The sequence below is a fragment of the Hemiscyllium ocellatum genome, chromosome 43 (genome assembly GCF_020745735.1).
Source record: "Hemiscyllium ocellatum isolate sHemOce1 chromosome 43, sHemOce1.pat.X.cur, whole genome shotgun sequence".
In the NCBI taxonomy this organism is placed as follows: domain Eukaryota; kingdom Metazoa; phylum Chordata; class Chondrichthyes; order Orectolobiformes; family Hemiscylliidae; genus Hemiscyllium; species Hemiscyllium ocellatum.
This window is the reverse complement of record NC_083443.1, coordinates 27,238,414-27,259,710: the sequence shown is the minus strand read 5'-3', so window position 1 is coordinate 27,259,710 and position 21,297 is coordinate 27,238,414. Positions and strand designations below refer to the sequence as shown.

At 46.2% G+C, this 21,297-nt stretch overlaps 1 protein-coding gene across 1 annotated transcript in view; it reads right to left on the bottom strand.

Moving 5' to 3' along the window:
* The window catches only part of ndst2a (N-deacetylase/N-sulfotransferase (heparan glucosaminyl) 2a), a 113,642-nt gene that overhangs the window by 18,143 nt on the left and 74,202 nt on the right, over nt 1–21,297 (bottom strand). Inside the window, exons 6-7 of the mRNA XM_060854352.1 lie at nt 3,509–3,691; nt 57–153 (exon numbers count right to left, since the gene is read on the bottom strand). Coding sequence (XP_060710335.1) covers nt 57–153; nt 3,509–3,691 — 280 coding nt within the window. The remainder of the gene's footprint in view (nt 1–56; nt 154–3,508; nt 3,692–21,297) is intronic.

The following is a 21,297-nucleotide window of genomic DNA, read 5'->3' as shown; positions in this document are numbered from 1 at the left end:
AAGGAATGCAAGCTAACGGTTTAACCTATGAAGCTAAAAGTTGATGAAAAAGTTACCAGTTTTCTGTGGGCCGATAATGAGAAACTTTGGGAGCCGGTCACAGGTTTTCTCTTTGGACCAGATGTCCTTATGCCGTTTGTCATCACACGGGTTCTGAAAAAGAACGGGAGAAGGTGAGGACTGCAGATCAGAGTCAAAGAGTGTGGCGCAGGAAAAGCACAGCCGGTCAGGCAGCATCTGAGGAGGAGAGTCAACGTTACGAGCATAAGCTCTTCATCAGGAATGTGGGAGGGAGAAGGGGCTGAGGTTAATAAATAGGGAGGAGGGGCAGGGTAGCTGGGAACGTGATTGGTAGATGCAGGTGAGGGGTGATGGCGATAGGTCGGAAAGGAGGGTGAAGTGGATAGGTGGGAAGGAAGATGAATGGGTGAGACAGGTCAAGAGGGCGGAGCGGATCTGGGATGAGTTGAGGGAAGGGAAGATGAGAAAACTGGTGAAGTAGACGTTGATCCCATGTGGTTGGAGGGTCCCGAGGTGGAAGATGAGGCGTTCTTCCTCCAGGTGTCGGGTGGCTTGGATTTGGCGGTGGAGGAGGCCCAGGACTTGCATGTCCTTGGTGGAGTGGGACGGGGAGTTGAAGGGGTTGGCCAATGGGAGGTGAGGTTGTTTGGTGCGTGTGTCCCAGAGATGTTCTCTGGGACGCTCCGCGAGTTGGTGTCCTGTTTTCCCAATGTAGAAGAGACCACACCGAGAGCAACGGACTCAGTAGATGAGGTGTTTGGATGTGCAGGAAAATCTCTGCCAGAAAAAGAAAACACAACACTCTGTGGATCATCAGGCTTTTGTGGATCACCCTTCAAAGATTCGGATACCCAAAAAATGTTCTCTAAAATAAAATCGCCGGAGAAACTCAGCAGGTCTGGCAATGTCTATGGAGACAGAAACAGAGCTAACATTTCAAGTTCAAGACCATCTGAGTTTTTCCAGCTATCTCTGACTGATTGGTTGATTTATTTGTTGTCATGTGTACTGAAGTGCTTTGTTTATGAGCAGATCACAGTGAGCAAGAGTGTACAGAACAAAAGATTTACACAGAGGTGTACAGGTAACACTGCACAGGGAGTGCAAGAAAGATCAACGTTAGCAAGGTCAGCATTATTTGAGGTGAGAGAGTCCATGCATCAGTCTAATAACAGCTATCCCGAAACCTGTTGGTGCGTGTGTTCAATCTTCTGTACCTTCTTCCTGATGGAAGAGGTTGGAGGCGATCATTACTGGGGTGTTTGATGATGGCTCTTTGGTGATGCCTTTCCATGGCAGTGTGCTGTGTAAATGGAGTCCATGGAGGAAGGGTGGCTCCTGTGATGGTCTGAGCTGTGCATACCACCTTCTGCTGATGTCTCTCATCTCTTGAGTCTGCATTTGTTACATTTTTAAAAATGTATTCACTCATGGGGCGTGGGCGTGGCTGGACCAGAATTCATGGCCCATCCCGAGGTGTGCTGGAGAAGGTGGTGGTGAGCTGCCCTTCTGAAATCCGTGCGGAATAACTGACGGAAGAGGCTGTTGGATTCAATCAGCCAATTGCCAGGACATATGGCAGTGAATCCATGTCTTCATTATTATGAAAGCTGGTGAAAAAGGGCAGTCAAAAATCCTTTAGAGGTGTCTGCCCGATGTCTGGCACGCAGGGGAATTGGGGTGGGGGAGGGGAGGATGGAGGGGTCGGGTGGCGTCGTTAGCTGAAGCTTGTAGCAAGAGGAGTACAAGGAGTTCTTGGTGGCTAGAAGAACGCAACTTGTCACAGCGACAAACTGAGCGTCCGGGACCACTAACAAATACTGGTACACCTGGCAGCAGTGGCTGACTCAGTCTTGATCGAGAAGATTAAAAATCCCACAACACCAGGTTATAGTCCAATAGGTTTATGTGAAAGCACTGCTCCTTCGTCAGGTGGTTGTGGAGATTCTGTGTCTTACGATACTCCACAACCACCTGATGAAGGAGCAGCGCTCCGAAAGCTAGTGCTTCCAAACAAACCTGTTGGACTATAACCTGGTGTTGTGGGATTTTAACCTTTGCGTACCCCAGTCCAACACCGGCACTTCCAAATCTTGATCAATAAGGTCAGTCTTGAGCTCTCTTTAAGAAAGCATCTGATCCATTATTCCATTCCAATTGATACCTTCAATGAAGTTATTCAGATCCCAAACATCTGGAATTCCCCTTTTCAGTCTCAGGTGCCTGCTACACAAGAATGTCGGACATTTGGGATTCAGGTTAACAGAGACTTCACCGTGATAAGGGAGAGTTTATTTGATCTCCCACTGCTGGTGGTGGTGGGTGCAGAGAGAATGGGATGATCACAGTGGAGATCAGGCATTATCAGCAATGGTGGATAGCGCAGTTAAGGGACACAACAGTAATTAATGAAACTTCCAGGGGGTTGGAGGGTTTGAGTTACAGGGAGAAGCTGAATAGGCTGGAGCAGTTTTCCCTGGAGTGTCGAAGGCTGAGGGGTGACCTTATAGAGGCTTATAAAGTCATGAGGGGCATGAATAGGGTAAATAGACAAAGTCTCTTCCCTGGGGTGGGAGCGTCCAGAACTAGGGGGCACAGATTTAGGGTGAGGGGGGGAAAATTTAAAAAGGATCAAAGGGGCAACTTTTTCATGCAGAGGGTGGTGCGTGTATGGAATGAGCTGCCAGAGGAAGTGGTGAAGGCTGGTACAATTACACATTTAAAAGACATCTGGATGGGTACACGCATAGAAAGGGTTTAGAGGGATATGGGCCAAGTGTTGGCAAATGGGACTAGATGAATTTAGGATATCTGGTCAGCATGGACGGGTTGGACCGAAGGGTCTGTTTCCATGCTGTACATCTCTATGACTCTATGACCCAACACCGTTGCCAATCCTGTGTTGGTTGGGGCACCGAGATGTATTTGGAGGATTTATTGTGCCAATCATGCAGCAATTTTCAGGAATGCCTTCCCGGCTCTAGCTGCCAAATAGCTGGAGAAATACCGGATTTACCTTCACAACGATATAGGAATTCAAACCAGAGAGCTATTAATCCAGCTCCCATAGCCACGTCGCTGCGCAATTTCCATTGAACTCCATGCAATCTTCCAGTATTCCCAGGGATCCTCCAACACCAACCCAGTCATGAATTTCCATCTCCCTCACCTCAGTGCCAATATCACTTCTGTATCATTAACAAGACTTTCTGCTTTACTGTGGAGCACCAACAGTTAACGCTTCGAGGGTTAAATGAGCCGCAAAAGGGTGATTAGGGAACAATTTTTAGTCATAGCAACAATACCTGAACTCTAATTATTCCTGGCTCTTTGCAACACATTAACGAAAGCGTGGGACAGTCAGTTGTATTTCTGAGACAATCACGTGACTGAAATCCTAATGTTGACATGTCGTAAAACTACTTGGCATTTGCTGCTGGAACGGCTTTAGTGATACCAGGAGCTGGAGGTAGAACAATGCCCTCACCTGCCACAAGGGGTCCTTCTCCTCCGGGAACAGCTCAAAGTACTTGGCTGCCAGTTTGACCGGTGGCAGTGTCTGGAGTTTCAGGTTAGTCCAACACTGCACAAACTTTACCAAACTTTCAAAGGTGTACAGCCCCAAGCGGTCATTGCCGTAGTTTGACAGGTGGGTCATGAAGATGCTGATCTGCAAGTCAAACAGAGGCGAGCTGTGAGTAACCCGAGGTGCCCCACGCCATTCGCAAAACTACCTCTGATTCACAACGGAAACTGAAGCTATTTCAGGGCCACAATTCCCTACAGAACGCTTATTGAAGAAACGTTTCCCCCGTTACAAATGAGAGGTAGTCCATTCAGCCTTCAGTGCTTGCTGGGCCATTCATAAAGCCAGACAGTGCACAAGAGGCTCACAAATGAAAACCAATAAGCTCACAAACGATCTGATTACTCCTGCCTGCCGAAGGTGTGGAAGTGATGGCGGAGAATACAAGTCTCATCCAAACAACCCATCTTTACGCTGTTCTACTCTCAGTGCCTACACCACTCAGGCTGATATCTCCTTGGTAAGTTGCCGTGCCCAGAACTAAATGTATTCTGGAAGGACTGAACATATTTTAATCTCTGTCAGCGAGTTACAATTCCCTGACCACCATTTGCATAGCACCTTCTGCAACCTCAGGATGTCTCAAAGGATGTTACAGTAAGTAAACTACTGCTGAGGTGCAGGCACCGTGGTAGAAAATGAAGGAATCAAATGGGACTAGTTTAGGTTGGGGAAGCTGATCAGTATGGATGAGTTAGACCAAAGGGTCTTTTCTGTGCTGGATAATTCTATAAGCTCCCACCCTATGATCTGCCTGCACTGCTCGCAAAACAAAACTTTTAAATGTACTTAGGTACATGCGACAACAATAAATCAAAGCAAATCTACAAGACCATAAGACACAGGAGTGGAAGTAAGGCCATTCGGCCCATCGAGTCCACTCCGCCATTCAATCATGGCTGATGGGCATTTCAACTCCACTTACCCGCATTCTCCCCGTAGCCCTTAATTCCTCGAGACATCAAGAATCTATCAACCTCTGCCTTGAAGACATGCATCCCGGCCTCCACTGCACTCTGCGGCAATGAATTCCACAGGCCCACCACTCTCTGGCTGAAGAAATGTCTCCGCGTTTCTGTTCTGAATTGACCCCCTCTAATTTTAATGCTGTGTCCACGGGTCCTAGTCTCCTCGTCTAACGGAAAAAATTTCCTAGCGTCCACCCTTTCCAAGCCATGTATTATCTTGTAAGTTTCTATTAAGTCTCCCCTTAATCTTCTAAACTCCAAGGAATACAATCCCAGGATCCTCATCCATTCCTCATATGTTAGACCAATCTAATTGAAAAGAAGCAACGCATTGGTTCAGGGAGAAACATAGACCAGGAAACTGGGGAGAAATCACCACTCTCTCATTGATGAGGTTACCTAGTAGGGTGACAAAATGTCTGAAGACAAACCTTCAAGTTCAGTGAGCTAACTTACATACGTATCATCAACCTGAGCTACAAATCTTCTCAAAAATCACTACATCCAGTTCTTCCAAAGAGCATCTATACATCCAATTGAGGGGACAGGCATGACCCCAGTTCAACATCACGTCTAAAACATGGTCCCTCTGACAGTGCAGCACTCCCTTGGTATCGGCACTGAAGTGTTGGACTGGATTGTGAGCTCAAGAACCTGGGCTGAACATGCACCTTTTACTCCAATGTGAAACTGAACCAACTCAATATCACACTGAGACTCAAACTCACAAGAAACAAAGGAAACATATGAATAGCACAGGGTATCTTGCAACAGATGGAAAAGGGCTTGATGGAAATACACACATCAGAGCCTGAGTGTAGTTGAAGTGAGAGGTAGCACCAAGTTATTTCTGTAATGGTCTCCGGGACAGCTGTAGGGTTTTTACGTAGCAAACGCTTTGGCAAGTTTTTCAACAATTGTGATATAAGCACAAATTGTTTTTGATGAAGTTGAGGTGACAGAACTGGAAACACTTCTTTAACTTTACAGTTTACCGTTACATCTAAGTAGGTGATCATTTCAATCACTGACACACAATTCCCTCTTTGTCCTTGTTATTCACTTTGCTTAATTTCTTGAGGTGCAAAGCAACATCAGGCAACAAGCCATAAATGAGAAGAGGTTGGGGACAAATTGAAGAATGAGAGAGAGCTACCCATTTCCCAGTGCACCTGCTTTTATCACAGGTACTGATGGTAATCAACATAATTGCACAGAACCGTTCCCTAATGTGTAATTGCAGTGAAACGTACAAAACCTGCTGTTCTCCTGTTAGCAAGAAGCAAAATTAAACTCCATCCTCAAACCACATGAGCACAACAGCATTGCCTCGGCTAAATCATCTCATTTAGTGACAAGGAGTCTGCCCTCTACTGCCTTTCCTACCCCCTCGTGGTACAGTGATTGAGACAAACTCCAAACATCGAGCAAAACTCTAAGCATCAGTGTAGCCAGCTCCAAACAACAGCACAGATGGACCACACTGAAGGATGTGACTCTTCCCCCGACTTCAGCAGCACAGGTAAACAGCTTCAACCCTGTACCACGTTTTGATAGGATTCATACCCAAGGAACACAAGTGCTGGGAAATAGAGAGGCAGAGGAAGAGGGGAGGAGAGAGAGAGGGCCAAAGAGAGGGAGAGCTGGAAGAGGAGAAAGCCAGCTAGAGAGGAGAAGGGGTGGGAGTGGAAACAGAGGGAGAGAGACAGACATGTAAAGGGGAGAGAGAGCAAACTAAAGAGGAAAAGGGACAGAGTGGAAATAGGGGAGAGAGAGAGAGAGAGAGAGAGACACGACGGGGGGGGGGGGGGGGGGGGGGGGGAGAAGAGAGAGGGGACATGAAAGGGGAGACAGCTACAGGGGAAAAGGGGAGAGAGAGAGAAAGAGAGAGAGAGGAAAAGATAAGAGGGAGAGAGGAAAAGACAAGAGAGAGCGGGGATAGGGAGAGGAAAAGGAGAGCATTAGGAAGGAAGAGGCAGACAGAATAATAATTAGTCCTTTAGTAGTAGGGAATGTTAACAGAAACACTCTAGCATAATGATTCTGATCTCCAGGAAAAAGATCCCACCATGGCCTTGTCTCACCCAATGAGCCTAAGCCCCTCCAATCCTACGACCCTCGACCATCTCTGTGCGACTCCAGTGAGTGTAGGATCCAACGACAGTTTAATGCTGAGAGTTAGGGTGCACACAAGTCAGAGGGTCAAAGAAGCAGAAACATTGCAAATCCAACCAGTCCCTTTGTTAACAAGCCACAAAGACCTGAAGAAGGTGTGTCTGCTGTGTACCACGTGTCGTCGGGATGTGGGAAGGCAGCACCTTTCTCCAAAGGGTGCTAGTTGTCAGAGCAAATCCCAACTTCCTGAATCCGAGCTTCTATTGTGGATACAGCCTTTAACAGTGGCCGGCCTGACACAAATCACTGAGGAAACGTTTACCTTGTACAGATTCACTCGTTAGTGAAGCAAACCCATTAATGGTTAACGGGGTGAGGCAAAAGCAGAATGACGCCAATGGTCCAAGTTCAATCCCTGTTACTGGCTCATGGACAGTTGTCTTGTTGCCTTGTCCCATGTCAGATCGAGCTATAATTGTCTTTCACTAATGAAGAGAGGTCAAGGGTCCATTCTGGGCTATGGCTAATTTTCTTGCCAGACATTATAACATTGAGCATGAGGGGAGTTGGGGACAGTGAGAGAGAGTGGGAGCTGTTGGCTGTCTTACTGATTACCTCGGCACTGTCCTTGGTATTGGACCTCACTATTTGCAGTAACATATTCTGATAGGGTCAATTACTTATTCACACCTAGCAATAGGCTGAATGTGAAAACACATAGCTTTTGGAAAAATCAAAATGGCATCTCTTCCCCATGTCGAAGTAGCAGATGGTTCATGACAGATGCCCTCAGTATCTCTGAACCTCTAAGTCCGTATCTCTGACACACAAACACAAATATAAAATCTTAGAATCCCTCCAGTGCCGAAGGAGGCCATTTGGCCCATTGAGTCCACACTGACCATCCAAAGAACATCCACCCAATCCTTGTAACCCTGCATTTCCCATAGCTCATCTACTGAACTTGCACATTTTTGGAGGAAACCAGAGCACCCAGAGGAAACCCATGCGGACACTGGGAGAATGTGCAAACTCCACACGGACAGTCACCCGAGGCAGGAAACGAACCCGGGTCCCTGGTGCTACGGGGTAGCAGTGCCACCTTTCCCCCCTGATTTGTACCAATCTGGTATAAATTACTCTACGGGTAACCTGGGCTGCAAAGGAGCAGATCAGCCATGATTGTTACTTGCCGTGCTACGAAGCTGGACAGACTCAGAAGGTTGGAGGTTTGTTTCCTCCTATGCCCAGGACCAAGGTGGAGCCCGGAAATTGCCGTGTGGTTTGGTGAGAGGGAGAAGCCAGTCAGGACGCCTGTTATTGGTTACTCCCAATGGATACAACAATGTCGAAATCAGGATCGGGTTCCCGTGCGGAGTCCCCAGTCTGCAAACTCTCCTCGAACTATCACAGTAACATGCTCACTTTCTGGATGTGGTTTCTGAATTGGTAACTCCGTGTGCCCAATGAATCTGTGCCAACTCTTTTACCGAGAATCCCTGTACTGGCATGAACAGATACCGTAAAACTTGTCACATGCCCCAATCTGAAGGTTACATACTTGTGATTCATGGAGCTCCAGTATGTCCAGAAGTACTGCAGTGATTGTAACAAGGTCAGCCAATGGACCTCACAGACTATGAGTTCCATGATTGGGGCTGTTTACTTGCTCCAATCAGGGAGCCCTGGCTGACAGATACAAACAGGAGTGTCTCCCCCTCCAAATCTATTTTGATTTAGTCCCTGCCCTTCCCTTTGCTGTTTGATCACACAGCATTGCCCTTTGTGAAGGGCACTGCTTGTCACTGGCCACTTGGGTGCTTCTTTTCTTCCTGGTGTTGGAAATTGAATAAAGATTCACGCACCTTGTGTCTTTAAAAAAAAAACTAACAGGGGCCTCTAGACAGAATTTCACATTGGCCCCAAGGTCCCATACTTTCCCTGGAAACAAAAAAAACCAAACAGGAGTGTCACCTGCACACACACGACATGGGTACTAGGGCAAAACAAGCACTACCGCTGTTAGGCGGTATACATTTGGTCAACAAACACACGGTTAGAAGGGTTTGGATTTGGAGGAATGTTTCACTGTATAGCAGAGACAGACAAAAAGAGACTCCCAATGATAGGGGATACCTTAGGACCAGGTAGAGCTGAGAAATGCTCTGAAGACAGTCGCTGGACTCAAAATGTAATGTCTGTCTGTCTCTGTGTCTCTCCCTCTCTCTCCCCCCCCAGATGCTGCCAGTCCTGCTGAGTTTTTCCCTGCGTTTCTTTCCAGCAAATGCAGCTTTTTTGCTTTACTTTGTTAGAGCTGGATCGGTATTTGTTAAGTGAAAGTGTTTATACAGGCGTCTGTCAGAATGTTTGATCTGCTTCAGTGACGATTTTGGAACGGAACATGGTGTGGGCGGGAGATCTCAGATGGAACCGCTACCCAAAGATATAAAGAAAAGCAAAATGCTGCAGATGTTGAAAAGCTGAAATAGATACAGAAAGTGCTGTAGAAACTCTGCACGTTTGGAAGCATCTGCAGAGAGTTAAACGGAGTCAACATTTCAAGTCTGGCATGACTTTTCTTTGGAGTTCTGTGGAAGACTGGCCTTGGACTCGAAATGCTAACTCTCCCCTGCTTCTGGCAGCACTTTTCTGCTTTGATTTTACTCACCCAAAGAGCCTCAGCTGTCTGCTGGCATTGGCGTGACGACCTCTCGGCCTCCCACAGCAGTCTCCCAGCATGGCACGTCACTGGCACGGTGTGGAACCAATGCCTGATGCAGGCTCAAAGCTAGGTGCCAGCGTGGCCCGCTTGACTGAAGTCTTTTGTGCAAAAATGCTGGAGACTTTGCTTCTGTAACAAATCTCATAACTAAAGAGGCTGTGCCTAGGTACTCTTGTATCTAAGTTGGCGCTGTAATTGGCGATGTATAAACTTCTCACTGTACTCATTGAGTGTATGTGACAATAAAAACTATTCTCTGTTCTGTACTATTCAAGCCTTGAAGGCCATCCTCTTATGTGCCTCCTGACTTGACTGATCTGCATGTGGCATTTCGGCTGAATCTCTGAAATATAAAGCAAGGTCAGAGTCTTAGGATAATTTAATTTAAATTTAAAACAGAGTTGAGGAGAAACGACTTCTCCCAAAGCGTGGTGCATCTGTGGAATTTGCTTCCCCAAAGTGCTGCGACAGAGATTTGAGGAGGAGTTAGACCGATTTTAAACTGGAAATGGGTTGACGAGTTCTGGGGATAAGGCAAGAAAATGGGGGTGAGGAGCATATCAGCCATGATCGAAGGGCGGGGACAGAGGAACTGCAGATGCTGGAATCCAAAGTAGACATGCAGGAGGGCTGGAAGGACACAGTAAAGCCAGGCAGCGTCAGGAGGCGGAGGAGTCACACCCAAAACGACAGCTTCTCCATTTCCTGATGCTGCCTGGCATGCTGAGTTCTTCCAGCCTCCTGTCCGTCTACTTATGATCGAATGGCGGAGCAGACTTGATGGGCCGAATGGCCAAATTCTGCTCCCATGGCATCTGAGCTTATCAGTTGAAACAGAATGATATCTGGGAGAGGGGAGGGCCATCAGTCAGGCTGCATAAAGCAACACATGGGTCTTGCCGCTAATAATCACTCAGGCCAGGGAGCAGAAAATCTGCCGTTCGTTCAATTCAAAACCCCACCAAGCGGTCTCCAAACTCCGCGACGTTTGTGTCTGCTGCATTTCCCTGTCTTTGCAGTACTGACTGTGGCTGGTCTCCCAATTAACTGAGCAGCTGAAGCTGATTTAGTTGCGCCGCTGTATTCCCAAAGTGGGATGGACAGCTGCCAATATAACACGGTCAGTCCCACCAGCACCACAAAGGGCTCACACGCCAATCAACGGATGTTCATCCACAAGTGACCCTGATTCCTTCTAACTGGGTGGTGGCGGTGTTAAATTATGATGGCTCTGCGGAGGGTGAGTGAAGGCATATCAGCACGCGTCTAACTCTTGCTGGTAGCTCCAGATCTCTGGAGAAACGGGACTGAGGAGGCTAACACTCTGCAATGGTTGGAATAAACTCCCAGCTTCCTTGCTGCCTTCTTAAAACCTGGGGAGGTGCGGATGAGACCCACATCAACTGAACTAACTCGACAGACAGAGTTCCAGGAACAAATTAACGTTGGGTCATAGCCCACGGCAGTTCATTTGAGCTGAGGCCAGGTGCCTGCAGATTCAGGAATGGAGAACCAGAAGATCAGGCTGAACCAGATAGAACAACAACAACTGGCATTAGGGCGGCACCTCTAACCAAATGTCACTAAGCGCTTCACAGGAGTGCGACCGAACAAAAACGTGTCACAGACTTGGATAAGCAGAGCTCCCAAGGATTGGCCAAAATTTTGAGGAGTTGCAAAATGGATGGAGGGACACAGACAGTTTTAAGGAAGGAAGTTTGGGGCTCAGGATGCTAAAAGTATGGCCATCGCTGGTGGAACAAAAGCGATCAGGGAGGCACAGGAATTCAGAACTGGAGGGGCAGACAGATCCAGGAGAGAGATGGAGTTGGGGGTGATTGAAGACATAGGGAGGGGCACAACCCTGGAGGGATTTGCGACTGAAGGAGACCATTTTAAAACAAAGCTTTGTCAGAACAGGAACCAGGGCAGGGCAGTGAGACGGCAGGGTGATAGGGTGAAAGAGAATGGGTCCAAGTTAGGATACAGGTTGTAAGGAGTTTTGATGAATTCAGGCTTTTTTGGAGAATGAACAAGGAGATGGCAAATGCCTGGACTCCCAAGGGGTATCTGAGGAAGAACAACTAAAGTACTGAGAGATGAGAGAGGTTGGAGGTAGGTGGGGTGTCAGGGAGCAGGTTTAAGTCGGTGATGCTTCGTGTAACGATAGCCTGGGCAGCTTGGTAACAGAAAACCAAATTACAGACACGGAATTTTTTTTTGTTGAACAGGGTGATGTTCATTCTTGAACTGAGACAACGCAATTCATCTCTTTCACTCAACCAGGAGCTGTTACATCTCCAATAACTGACAGGCGATAGAACTTAACGTTTAGATTCTGCTCCTTGTTATATACTCTGTGCAAACAATACTTAACATTTTTCAAAGCCCTTAATGTGATCAGTTGTTATCAAGTTGGAACAAAGGTTATTGCATTAATGTTAGCTTTCACAGAGATGCCTTTATCACAGGGAAGTATTATGCATTGCTGATGCAAAACAGCCTCCTTTGGCAGTTCCTAATGAACTGCACGCACAATCCTTGGTTCAATTTACTTTCCTTCCTTTTGTTGCTGCACAGTAAACTTTGCAAAGTTATTTGCTTTTGCACTAGGAGAGAAATTTGACCCATTCATGGAATGGATTCTGAACAAGTCTGTTTAAATATTAACTACAGTGAAACATGTGTACTCGGCAAGTGAACAAAAAAGATCATCTCATTAACTTGGCTCGGAGTTGGGGAGAAGGATACACTCTATTCACAACATAATCCAGCTCAATATGTGAATCAACATGGGCTGACGGACACGATTCAGCCTCCTGACCCTCACCAGATCCAAGGAGGGTGTATCCTCCAGCAGTGCTTCGTTTATTGCATATTCAGAGCCCACCCTCTCTCTGCCTCCTTGCAGAATGATTATGTGGGGTAGCAGCTTGGTAATAGCAATAAGATACAGTCATAGAGATGTACAGCACGGAAACAGACCCCCGTCCCCCCCACCCCAAACACCCCAGGCCGACCAGATATCATAACCCAATCTAGTCCCATTTGCCAGCATTTGGCCCATATCCCTCCAAACCCTTCCTGTTCATATACCCATCCAAAAGCCTTTTAACTGTTGTAATTGTACCAGCCTCCACCACTTCCTCTGGCAGCTCATTCCATACACGTACCACCCAGTGTGTGAAAAAGTTGCCCCCTTACATGCCCTTTAAATCTTTCCCTTCTCACCCCAAACCTATGCCCTCTAGTTCTGGACTCCCCCACCCCAAGGAAAAGACCTTGTCTATTTATCCTATCCATGCCCCCTCATGATTTTATAAACCTCTATAAGGTCACCCCTCAGCCCCCGATGCTCCAGGGAAAACAGCCCCAGCCTGTTCAGCCTTTCTCTATAGCTCAAATCCCCCAACCCTGGCAACATCCTTGTAAATCTTTTCTGAACCCTTTCAAGTTTTACAACTTTTCCCAGAGTTGAAATGGCTAAAAATAGGGGTGTGCACTCAAGGAAAGAGGGAGAAATGTCAAAGTAGGTGTGAGGGGCAAGCTTTTTTTTAAACAGAGAGAATGGTAGGCGTGTGGAATGCGCTGCCAGAGGTGGTGATACTGGCAGATATGATTGGGATATTTAAGGGTAAGCAGATGCATGTGCAAGGAATGCAGGGATATGGACCAAGGGCAGGCAGAAAGGATTAGTTTACTTTGGAGTCATGTTTAGCACAACATCATGGGCTGAAGGGCCCATTCCTGTGCTGTACTGTTCTATGACCTCTCTCTCTGTCCTGTCTTAAGGGGCGATGAACAAAAAAAGCTAGAGGTGATGAGGAAAAACCATGTTATACGATGCACGATCCTGCAAGAGTATTATGACGACGTTGTTGCTTCAAGAGATTATTTTTGTCCTGGGTTTTGTTTTTAAGAGAGAGATTGAACAAGAAGTCACAAGCTATCCGTAAGAAAGTAAACAGCTTGTGGGGTCTTTTTTTATTAAGGTTGGAACAATAGAAGCAACCTGGCTGGGTGTGGCCAGCTCTCACAGAAAGCTTTCTTTTTTTTTTTAGTTTTGAGGTTTAGCTTTAAGCAGTTGCTGTTGTGGGCTTGAAGTTGAATCGGCTATCTTTTCCCTTTCTCGGTTACACCCAGAAGCTGGGAATTACCTGAGAGACAAATCTGTTCTTGGTTAGACTCACCATTGTTCTGCCATTCTCTCATTCCGATCAGTTAATAGTTAATCTGAACTATCAACATCCTTTCTCCCCCAGCAGTCTACACCACACCCTCTACCAACTCCATCCACGACTCCCTCACCCCCTGACTATAGCAGAAATGCTATCCCCTCCACACTTCACATCCATGATGAAGAGTCATCTAGACACAAAACGTTAGCTTGCTCTCTCTCCACGGATGCTGCCTGGTCTGCTGTGATCTCCAGCATTTTGCTACGTTCAGTACAGATTCCAGCTTCTGCAGTAATGCGTTCCTCTATTTTTCTGAAGTTGCCTTTTTGCCAAAGTGTGTGTTTATGGGATGTTATTAGAACTTTATAATAATGAGGGGCCTCGATAGAGTTGATGGTAATTGTCTTTCCCCCAAGCTGGGAAATTTCAAGACTTGGGGGCACATTTTTTAAGTTGCGAGGGGAGAGATTTAAAAAAGACATGCCGGGGAAATGTTTTACACAGAGGGTAGTCTGCGTGTGGAATGAACTTCCTGAGGAAGTGGTGGGTAAAATTACAACATTTAAAGACTTTTGGATGGACACATGAACAGGAAAGGTTTGGAGGGATATGGGCCAGTAGCAGGCAGGTGGGACTAGTTTATTTGGGATTATGTTCGGCATGGATTGGTCAGACTGAAGGGTCTGTTTGACTCTATATTGGAACAGTTAATTAGTAATAGGTACTGTATCTATTATTCAATTAAGTTTTCCAATAGAGTTAAATTATTCTAACTTCCTCTCACTTTGTTTGCATTTTAACTCTAATGTTTAAAATAAATTTTGTTTTGCTTAACCAGTAGTTTGACCATTGTATCTGCTACACAATATGTATTTAAAATAAGAAAAAATTAGGGTTTAAACTATCTTTTTGAAATATTTTGAGGGGTGTGGTCTGGTCAGGCATTAGATACAGATCGACAGTATGCCCACAAAAAGGGAGCTGGGCAGACAGCAGAGTGGGTGGCACAGTGGCACAGTGGTAAGCACTGCTGCCTCACAGCGCCAGAGACCTGGGTTCAATTCCCAACTCAGGCGACTGACTGTGTGGAGTTTGCACATTCTCCCCGTGTCTGCGTGGTTTTCCTCCGGGCGCTCAGGTTTCCTCCCACAGTCCAAAGATGTGCAGGTCAGGTGAATTAGCCATGCTAAATTGCCCGTGGTGTTAGGTGGGTTGCACTTCGGCGAGTCGGTGTGGACTTGTTGGGCCGAAGGGCCTGTTTCCACACTGTAAGCAATCTAATCTAATCTAATTAGAGAGAGAAAATAATTGCAGGGAGAATGGGCCAAGAGTAAGGTGAGTGAGATTAACCAGATTGTGTTGCTTTTATAAAGAACTGGTACAGACAAAATGGGCTGAGTGGCCTCTTTCTATGCCATACTTTACAACTCTATGTTACTGAGTTCCATTTGGACTTGGATTGAGGACACAAGGACTCCTGCAGAAATTAATGATTCACAAAAATAGAGCTTCCCCGCAGCATGGAGAAATGGGATCGTAACCTGCCCATCACTGAATTGTGGGAGGAAACCGGAGCACCTGGAGGAAACCCATACAGACACAGGAAGAATGGAGTAAAGATCAGTGATGCTGGAAAAGCACAGCAGGTCAAGCAGCATCCAAGGAGCAGGAAAAATCAACATTTCAGGCAAAAATCCTTCATCAGGAAATCCTTTTCACATCCCAACGATTCAAAATGGCTCCCTTAGTTTCCTGATGAAGGGCTTTCACCTGGAATGTCGATTCTCCTGCTCCTCGGATGCTGCCTGATCTGCTGTGCTTTTCCAGCACCACTCTGAGCTTGACTCTAATCTGCAGCACCCACTTCTGCCACAGGGAGGATGTGCAAACTCCACACACAGTCGCCCGAGGCTGGAATTGAACCCAGGTCCCTGGTGCTGAGGCTGAGCAGTGCTAACCACTGAGCCACAGTGCCAACCAAAAGCTGGCTCACATTGGCTATTCGTGTCTTAAAAGGAGGAAAGATGAGCAGAGGTTAAGGGAGGGGCTTTCTGGAGCTTGGGGCCTAGCCAGCTAAAAGCATGCGACTCTGAAATCTGTGAAAAATCTTTTTTGCAACCCAAGGATTCAAAATGGCTCCCTTAGTTTCCTGGGTAACAGCAATAATTAGTAGGAAAGGACATCAGGGCAATGTTATGGATTGTGCACGAGACATATTCTCAGGTCCTGGTAAACATGCTGAGGGAAACCTGACGGATTAGCACATCTGTCCTCTTAACTACACCAATGTGGACTTCACCATCCTCCAGGACTTCCAGCACAAACTGGCATAAAGCCTCATGACCTGAATGGCTTTGCTTCCTGGAAACAAACTCCACTTATTTGTAGGAATCAGCCCAAACTCATTTAAAACCTCCGGCCATGACTTAGGATTGATAAGGACGTAAAACTGAATTTTTTTTTGCAGGACTGGAAAGCGTGGGACTAACCAATATCAGATGGCCGCGACACAGTGACGGATGGTACAACATCTAGGGCCGACTAAGGGAGTGGTTCCCTTATGACTCAGTTATACATCAGCTAGTAATTCAAAATCAAAATCATCCCAGTAGAATGTGAAGCCCATGCATAAATCACATCAATTAAAGGGCTTGGCATTCACAAGTGCAATGAAATGAAGCCAACTAATGTGCAATTTAAACAATTCTTTTGCATTTCATTTAGCAAAGGCATTTCCTGATTTGAATGAAGGGCTCCAGTGGGACCAATAATACTCCAAATCAGATCCCTATTCTGTGCTGGACCAGCCAATCTCCAACAAAACAGGAGGTTTTCATTAACACTTCGATTGCATGTGGCTGTGTTAGGGTCAGAGAAGAGAAACAAAAAAGACTTGCATTTGTATTCCACCTTTTATCACTTCAGGGACTTTTGAGAAGCCCACAACCCACCAACACACTAAAACAGCAGCTAATGAACTTGAAAGACCCTATACAGACAATGAGCAAAACTAACGTCAAAATACTGTGCAAGGACTGTAACAAACACTACATTGGACAAACAGGCAGAAAACTAGCCACAAGGATACATGAACACCAACTAGCCACAAAAAGACATGACCCTCTCTCACTAGTATCCACACATACGGATGAGGAAGGACACCACTTCGACTGGGACAATACATCCATCCTAGGACAAGCCAAACAGAGACACGCACGAGAATTCCTAGAAGCATGGCATTCCAACCAGAACTCTATCAACAAACATATTGAGTTCAACCTCATCTACCACCCTCTGAGAAAAGGAATAGTAAGTGACTTCACCACAAGAAATAACATTACCATAGGAAATGACATCACCAACCCAAAGAAACCCAAACATATAAATAGAAAGCAGGAATTTTCAGCATTGCTTTGCATGAGGCCCACTGAAGATGTTACCTAGTAAGGTAATGAAACGTCTGGAAATGAACCTTTCAGCTCAGTGAGCAAACCTACATCCAAAATTGGAGTCACTTGCAATGCGATTATGGATCACATCGACGACTGTGTTTTGCAATGCTGGTTGAATAGTTGTCACTTTGACAAAGATAATTCCCCCATTCTCTCTCAAGACAAAACCATTTATTCCTTCATAATCCTGATGAACGGCTTATGTCCAAAACATCGACTCTCCTGCTCCTCGGATGCTGCTTGACCTGCTGTGCTTTTCCAGCAACACACTCTTCGACTCTGATCTCCAGCATCTGCAGTCCTCGCTCTCTCCAGTTATTCCCTTCCCCTCCACCCGAGAGAGAAAGTAGGGCCTCAGTTAAAAAGCATCTCAAATACGACACCTCCCATAATGCAGCACACCTCCTCCCCTCCCCCCCACTTGCTATCACACCAGAGGATCAAGTCTTGAATTCAACTCCAACAGTGGGACTTGAACCCACAGCCTTCAGAACCAGAGGCAAGAGTGCTACCCACTGAGTGATGGCTGGGGTAAAACAGCAATGCAGCCCCTCAAACTCTAGAATGAGTTTCGGCCCCATGTCACTCACTCACTCACTCGGGTGTCAAAGATTTTTAAAATAATGAGGTGACACAGAAATGCAGACTTGCCCAGCAGAAGAACTTTTCAGTTCTGGAAAGGCTGACAAATAAATTGCTAAAACAGTCCTTCAGAGTTCTCCAAGGGGCAAACTGAAAGTAAAACGTTGCAAGTTCCCCTCCAAGCTACTCACCGTCCTGACTTGGAAATATATCGCCGTCCCTTCGCTGTCACTGGGTCAAAATCCTGGAACTCCCTCCCGAACTGCATTGTGGGTCAAACCACAGCAGGTAGACTGCAGTGGTTCAAGAAGGCAGCTCACCACCACCTCGGGACGGCAATAAATGCTGGCCCAGCCTGCGATGCCCACATCCCATAAATTAATAAATCAAAACAAAGTTTCTGCAAGAGACTCATTTGGCACCACCCACTGCAGAGTATGACCAGTATAAGCACTATTCCAAGATTGAGATCAACTTGTATGTGCAGTATTGAGGGACTGCCACATTGTGGGAGATGCCATCTTCAGGTGAAACATTCACCTAAGGTCATAGCTAGCCATTGAGGTGGCAATGAAGGATCCCAGTGCACTTTCTCAACAGCTCATGCCCTGGTTGTCACTCCACTGTTTACTTAAAAATGAACAAAAGACAAGTACAGCACAAGAACAGGCCCTTTGGCCTGCCAAGCCTGTGCCAATTATCATGCCCTAACTAAAAAACAAACATTCTGCCCTTACTCAGTCTATATCCCTGTATTTCCTCCTCATTCATGTAACCACCTTGATGCCTCTATAATGTTGAAAAACGTGTTGCTGGAAAAGCGCAGCAGGTCAGGCAGCATCCAAAGAGCAGGAGAATCGACGTTTCGGGCATGAGCCCTTCTTCAGGAATGACTCCTGAAGAAGGGCTCATGCCCGAAACGTCGATTCTCCTGCTCTTTGGATGCTGCCTGACTACTGCGCTTTTCCAGCAACATATTTTTCAGCTCTGATCTCCAGTATCTGCAGTCCTCACTTTTGTCTCTATAAAGGTGCCTGCCTCCCCCACCTCTTCTGGTGTTGTGTTCCAGGCTCTGACCGCTCTCTTCCCTCGCACTTCTCCCTTAAACTGTCCCCCTCTCACCTGTGCTCCCTTGTAAATGAAACTTCAACCCTGGGAGAAAGCCTCTGACTATCCACCCTATCTGTGCCTCTCGTAATTTTGTAGACCTCTATCAAGTCTCCTCTCAGCCGCTGTCATTCCAGTCAAAGCACTCCTCATCCTTTTAACCTTCATCTGAACGTGTTATTCCTTCATTCACAATGTTACCCGTGTGAGTTGTCTCTACTGTTGGCAACTTACTGTACGAGAATAACTTTGGAACATGTGGAGAGGCGTGACAAGGCTTTATAGGAATGACATGCTTTCCTCTGTCGAAGTGAACACAAACCCATCTGCTTGTACAAACAAGCCAACATTTCAGATGAATTACCCACACGGTACTTGTGTGAGGGGGATAGGGGAACTAACTGATGGGATAATCACAGGCTACCAGCAATTATTATCCATTCTTGGAGAAAGTGCTGGGGAGCTGCCTTATAGAACTGCTGCAGTCCATGCAGACCCACAATGCCGTTTGGGAAGGAATTCCGGGATTTTGTCCCAACAACAGTGAAGGAACAGCAAACTATTTCCAAGTCAGGATGGGGAGTGGCTTGGAGGGGAACTTGGTGGAAGTGGTGTTCTCACATATCTGTTGCCCTTGTACTACAGGATAGAAGGGTAGGTCAGGAAGGTGTTGGTTGAGGAGCTTTGGGGAGTTGGTGCAGTGATTCATGTAAAAGGCACACACTGCTGTGACTGTGTATTGGTGGTGGAGGAAGTAAAAATCGTGAAAGGTGCGTGAATGTTTTGTCCTGGATATGCCAAACTTTCTGAGGGCAGTTTGCGCCACACCCACCCAAAGCAACTGCAGGATGCCAACACACATGTTTTACCCCCAATCAAATCCATGTGCAGAGTACTCAGCAATGCAATAATTCACCACAGAAACTGCAACAGATTGAAGAACAGCAAAGGATTTCTCCCTGTATCTCTCAACCATATTTATCCTCAATCAACCTCCCTTGGCCATGATCACATTACTGTCTTTGGGAACTTGCTGTAGGTGAATTGGTTGCAGTCTTGCCTCATTACAATAGTGACCACAATTGAAAAGTACGTAATTGTAAAGCTCTTTGGATATTCCAGTGCTGTGAAAGGGTCTATGTACATGGGAGTGTCTGTTTATCGGACTGTGATTGGGCCTCATCAACACGCATTTGCAGATTTGTACTTGCAAATGCATTCTTTGTTTAAAAAGCACACAATCTGTAGACAGTCAGTCAATGTGGCATTTTATAAATTCATACTTCGGAAATAAAACCAGTCTGACTCCCGGTTAAGACAAAGACAGACTTGAAACAAGGCCTCACACCTAAAATGCATTGCCTGAACTGAGATGTCACCTCTTTTATACTAATAAAACCTTGAGTTATCTCGGGGCAGTGACTTGAAAGAGATCCTGGGATTTCCACATTAATCTATTGAAACCTGTGGCATCTCCATTCTAACTGATTAAAGACTTAACAGCCATTTAAGTTTGTTCAATACATTCGCTGCAGTTGTATGACCCTTTGATTTCTTATGTATAAATTCTGTGTGGGATGTATTCTCCTTTACTAGTTACCTGGAGGGGGAGTGGGGCTCCGAAAGCTTGTGGGTTCAAAAAAGCCAGTTGGACCACAACCCAGTGTCATGTGATCTTCAACTTTGCCTACCCCAGTCCAACGCCGGCGCCTCCACACCCAAGCATAATGGACAGAGGTCATCGCCCACATTCGATCCTCTCACTAACAGATGGCAGGAGGTCTATCAACTGCCTTAGGCCACTCAGGAAGCCAGAAGAAAATGGGCACCCTGAGCATGAAATGGCAGGAAGACATGAGCCAATGAAAAAATTGGCGATCCCATCGACCATAAGATTAGGCACAAAAGTGGACCATTCGGCCCATCAAGTTTGCTCTGCCATTCAAGGAGATCATGGCTGATAATCCTTAAAGTCGTGTCAAAAGACATGACCCACTGTCACTAGTTTCCATACCTACAGACAAAAAAAGGACACCACTTTGACAGGGACAATACCTAGGAGGGGTGAAACAAAGACACGCACGGGAATTCTGAGAGGCATGGCATTCTAACCAGAGCTCCATCAATAAACACATCGACTTAGATCCTATCTATCTTTCCTTGAAAAAAAACCTGGAAATGACATCATACACCTTCAGAAACCAAAACCTATAAACCAAGAGGCGGGACATACCACCCAATGCTTCACCAGAGACTCTCACTGATGATGCTATCTAGTCATGGTGACAAAATGTCTGAAAACAAGCCTTCCAGCTCAGTGAGCTGACTGACATACTTATCATCAACCTGAGCTACACACCTTCTCAAAAACTGCTGATGATCCTCAGCTCCGTTTTCCTGCCTTTTCCCCCATAACCCTTCATTCCCTTAATTAAAACTCTGCCTGTCTCAGCCTCAAATGTACTTGATGACTCAATGCCCTCTCTGTGTTAAAAAAAATTCCAATGATTCCGAGAGAAACAAATTCCTCCTTTATCTTGGTCTTGAATTGTGTGACCCCTTATTG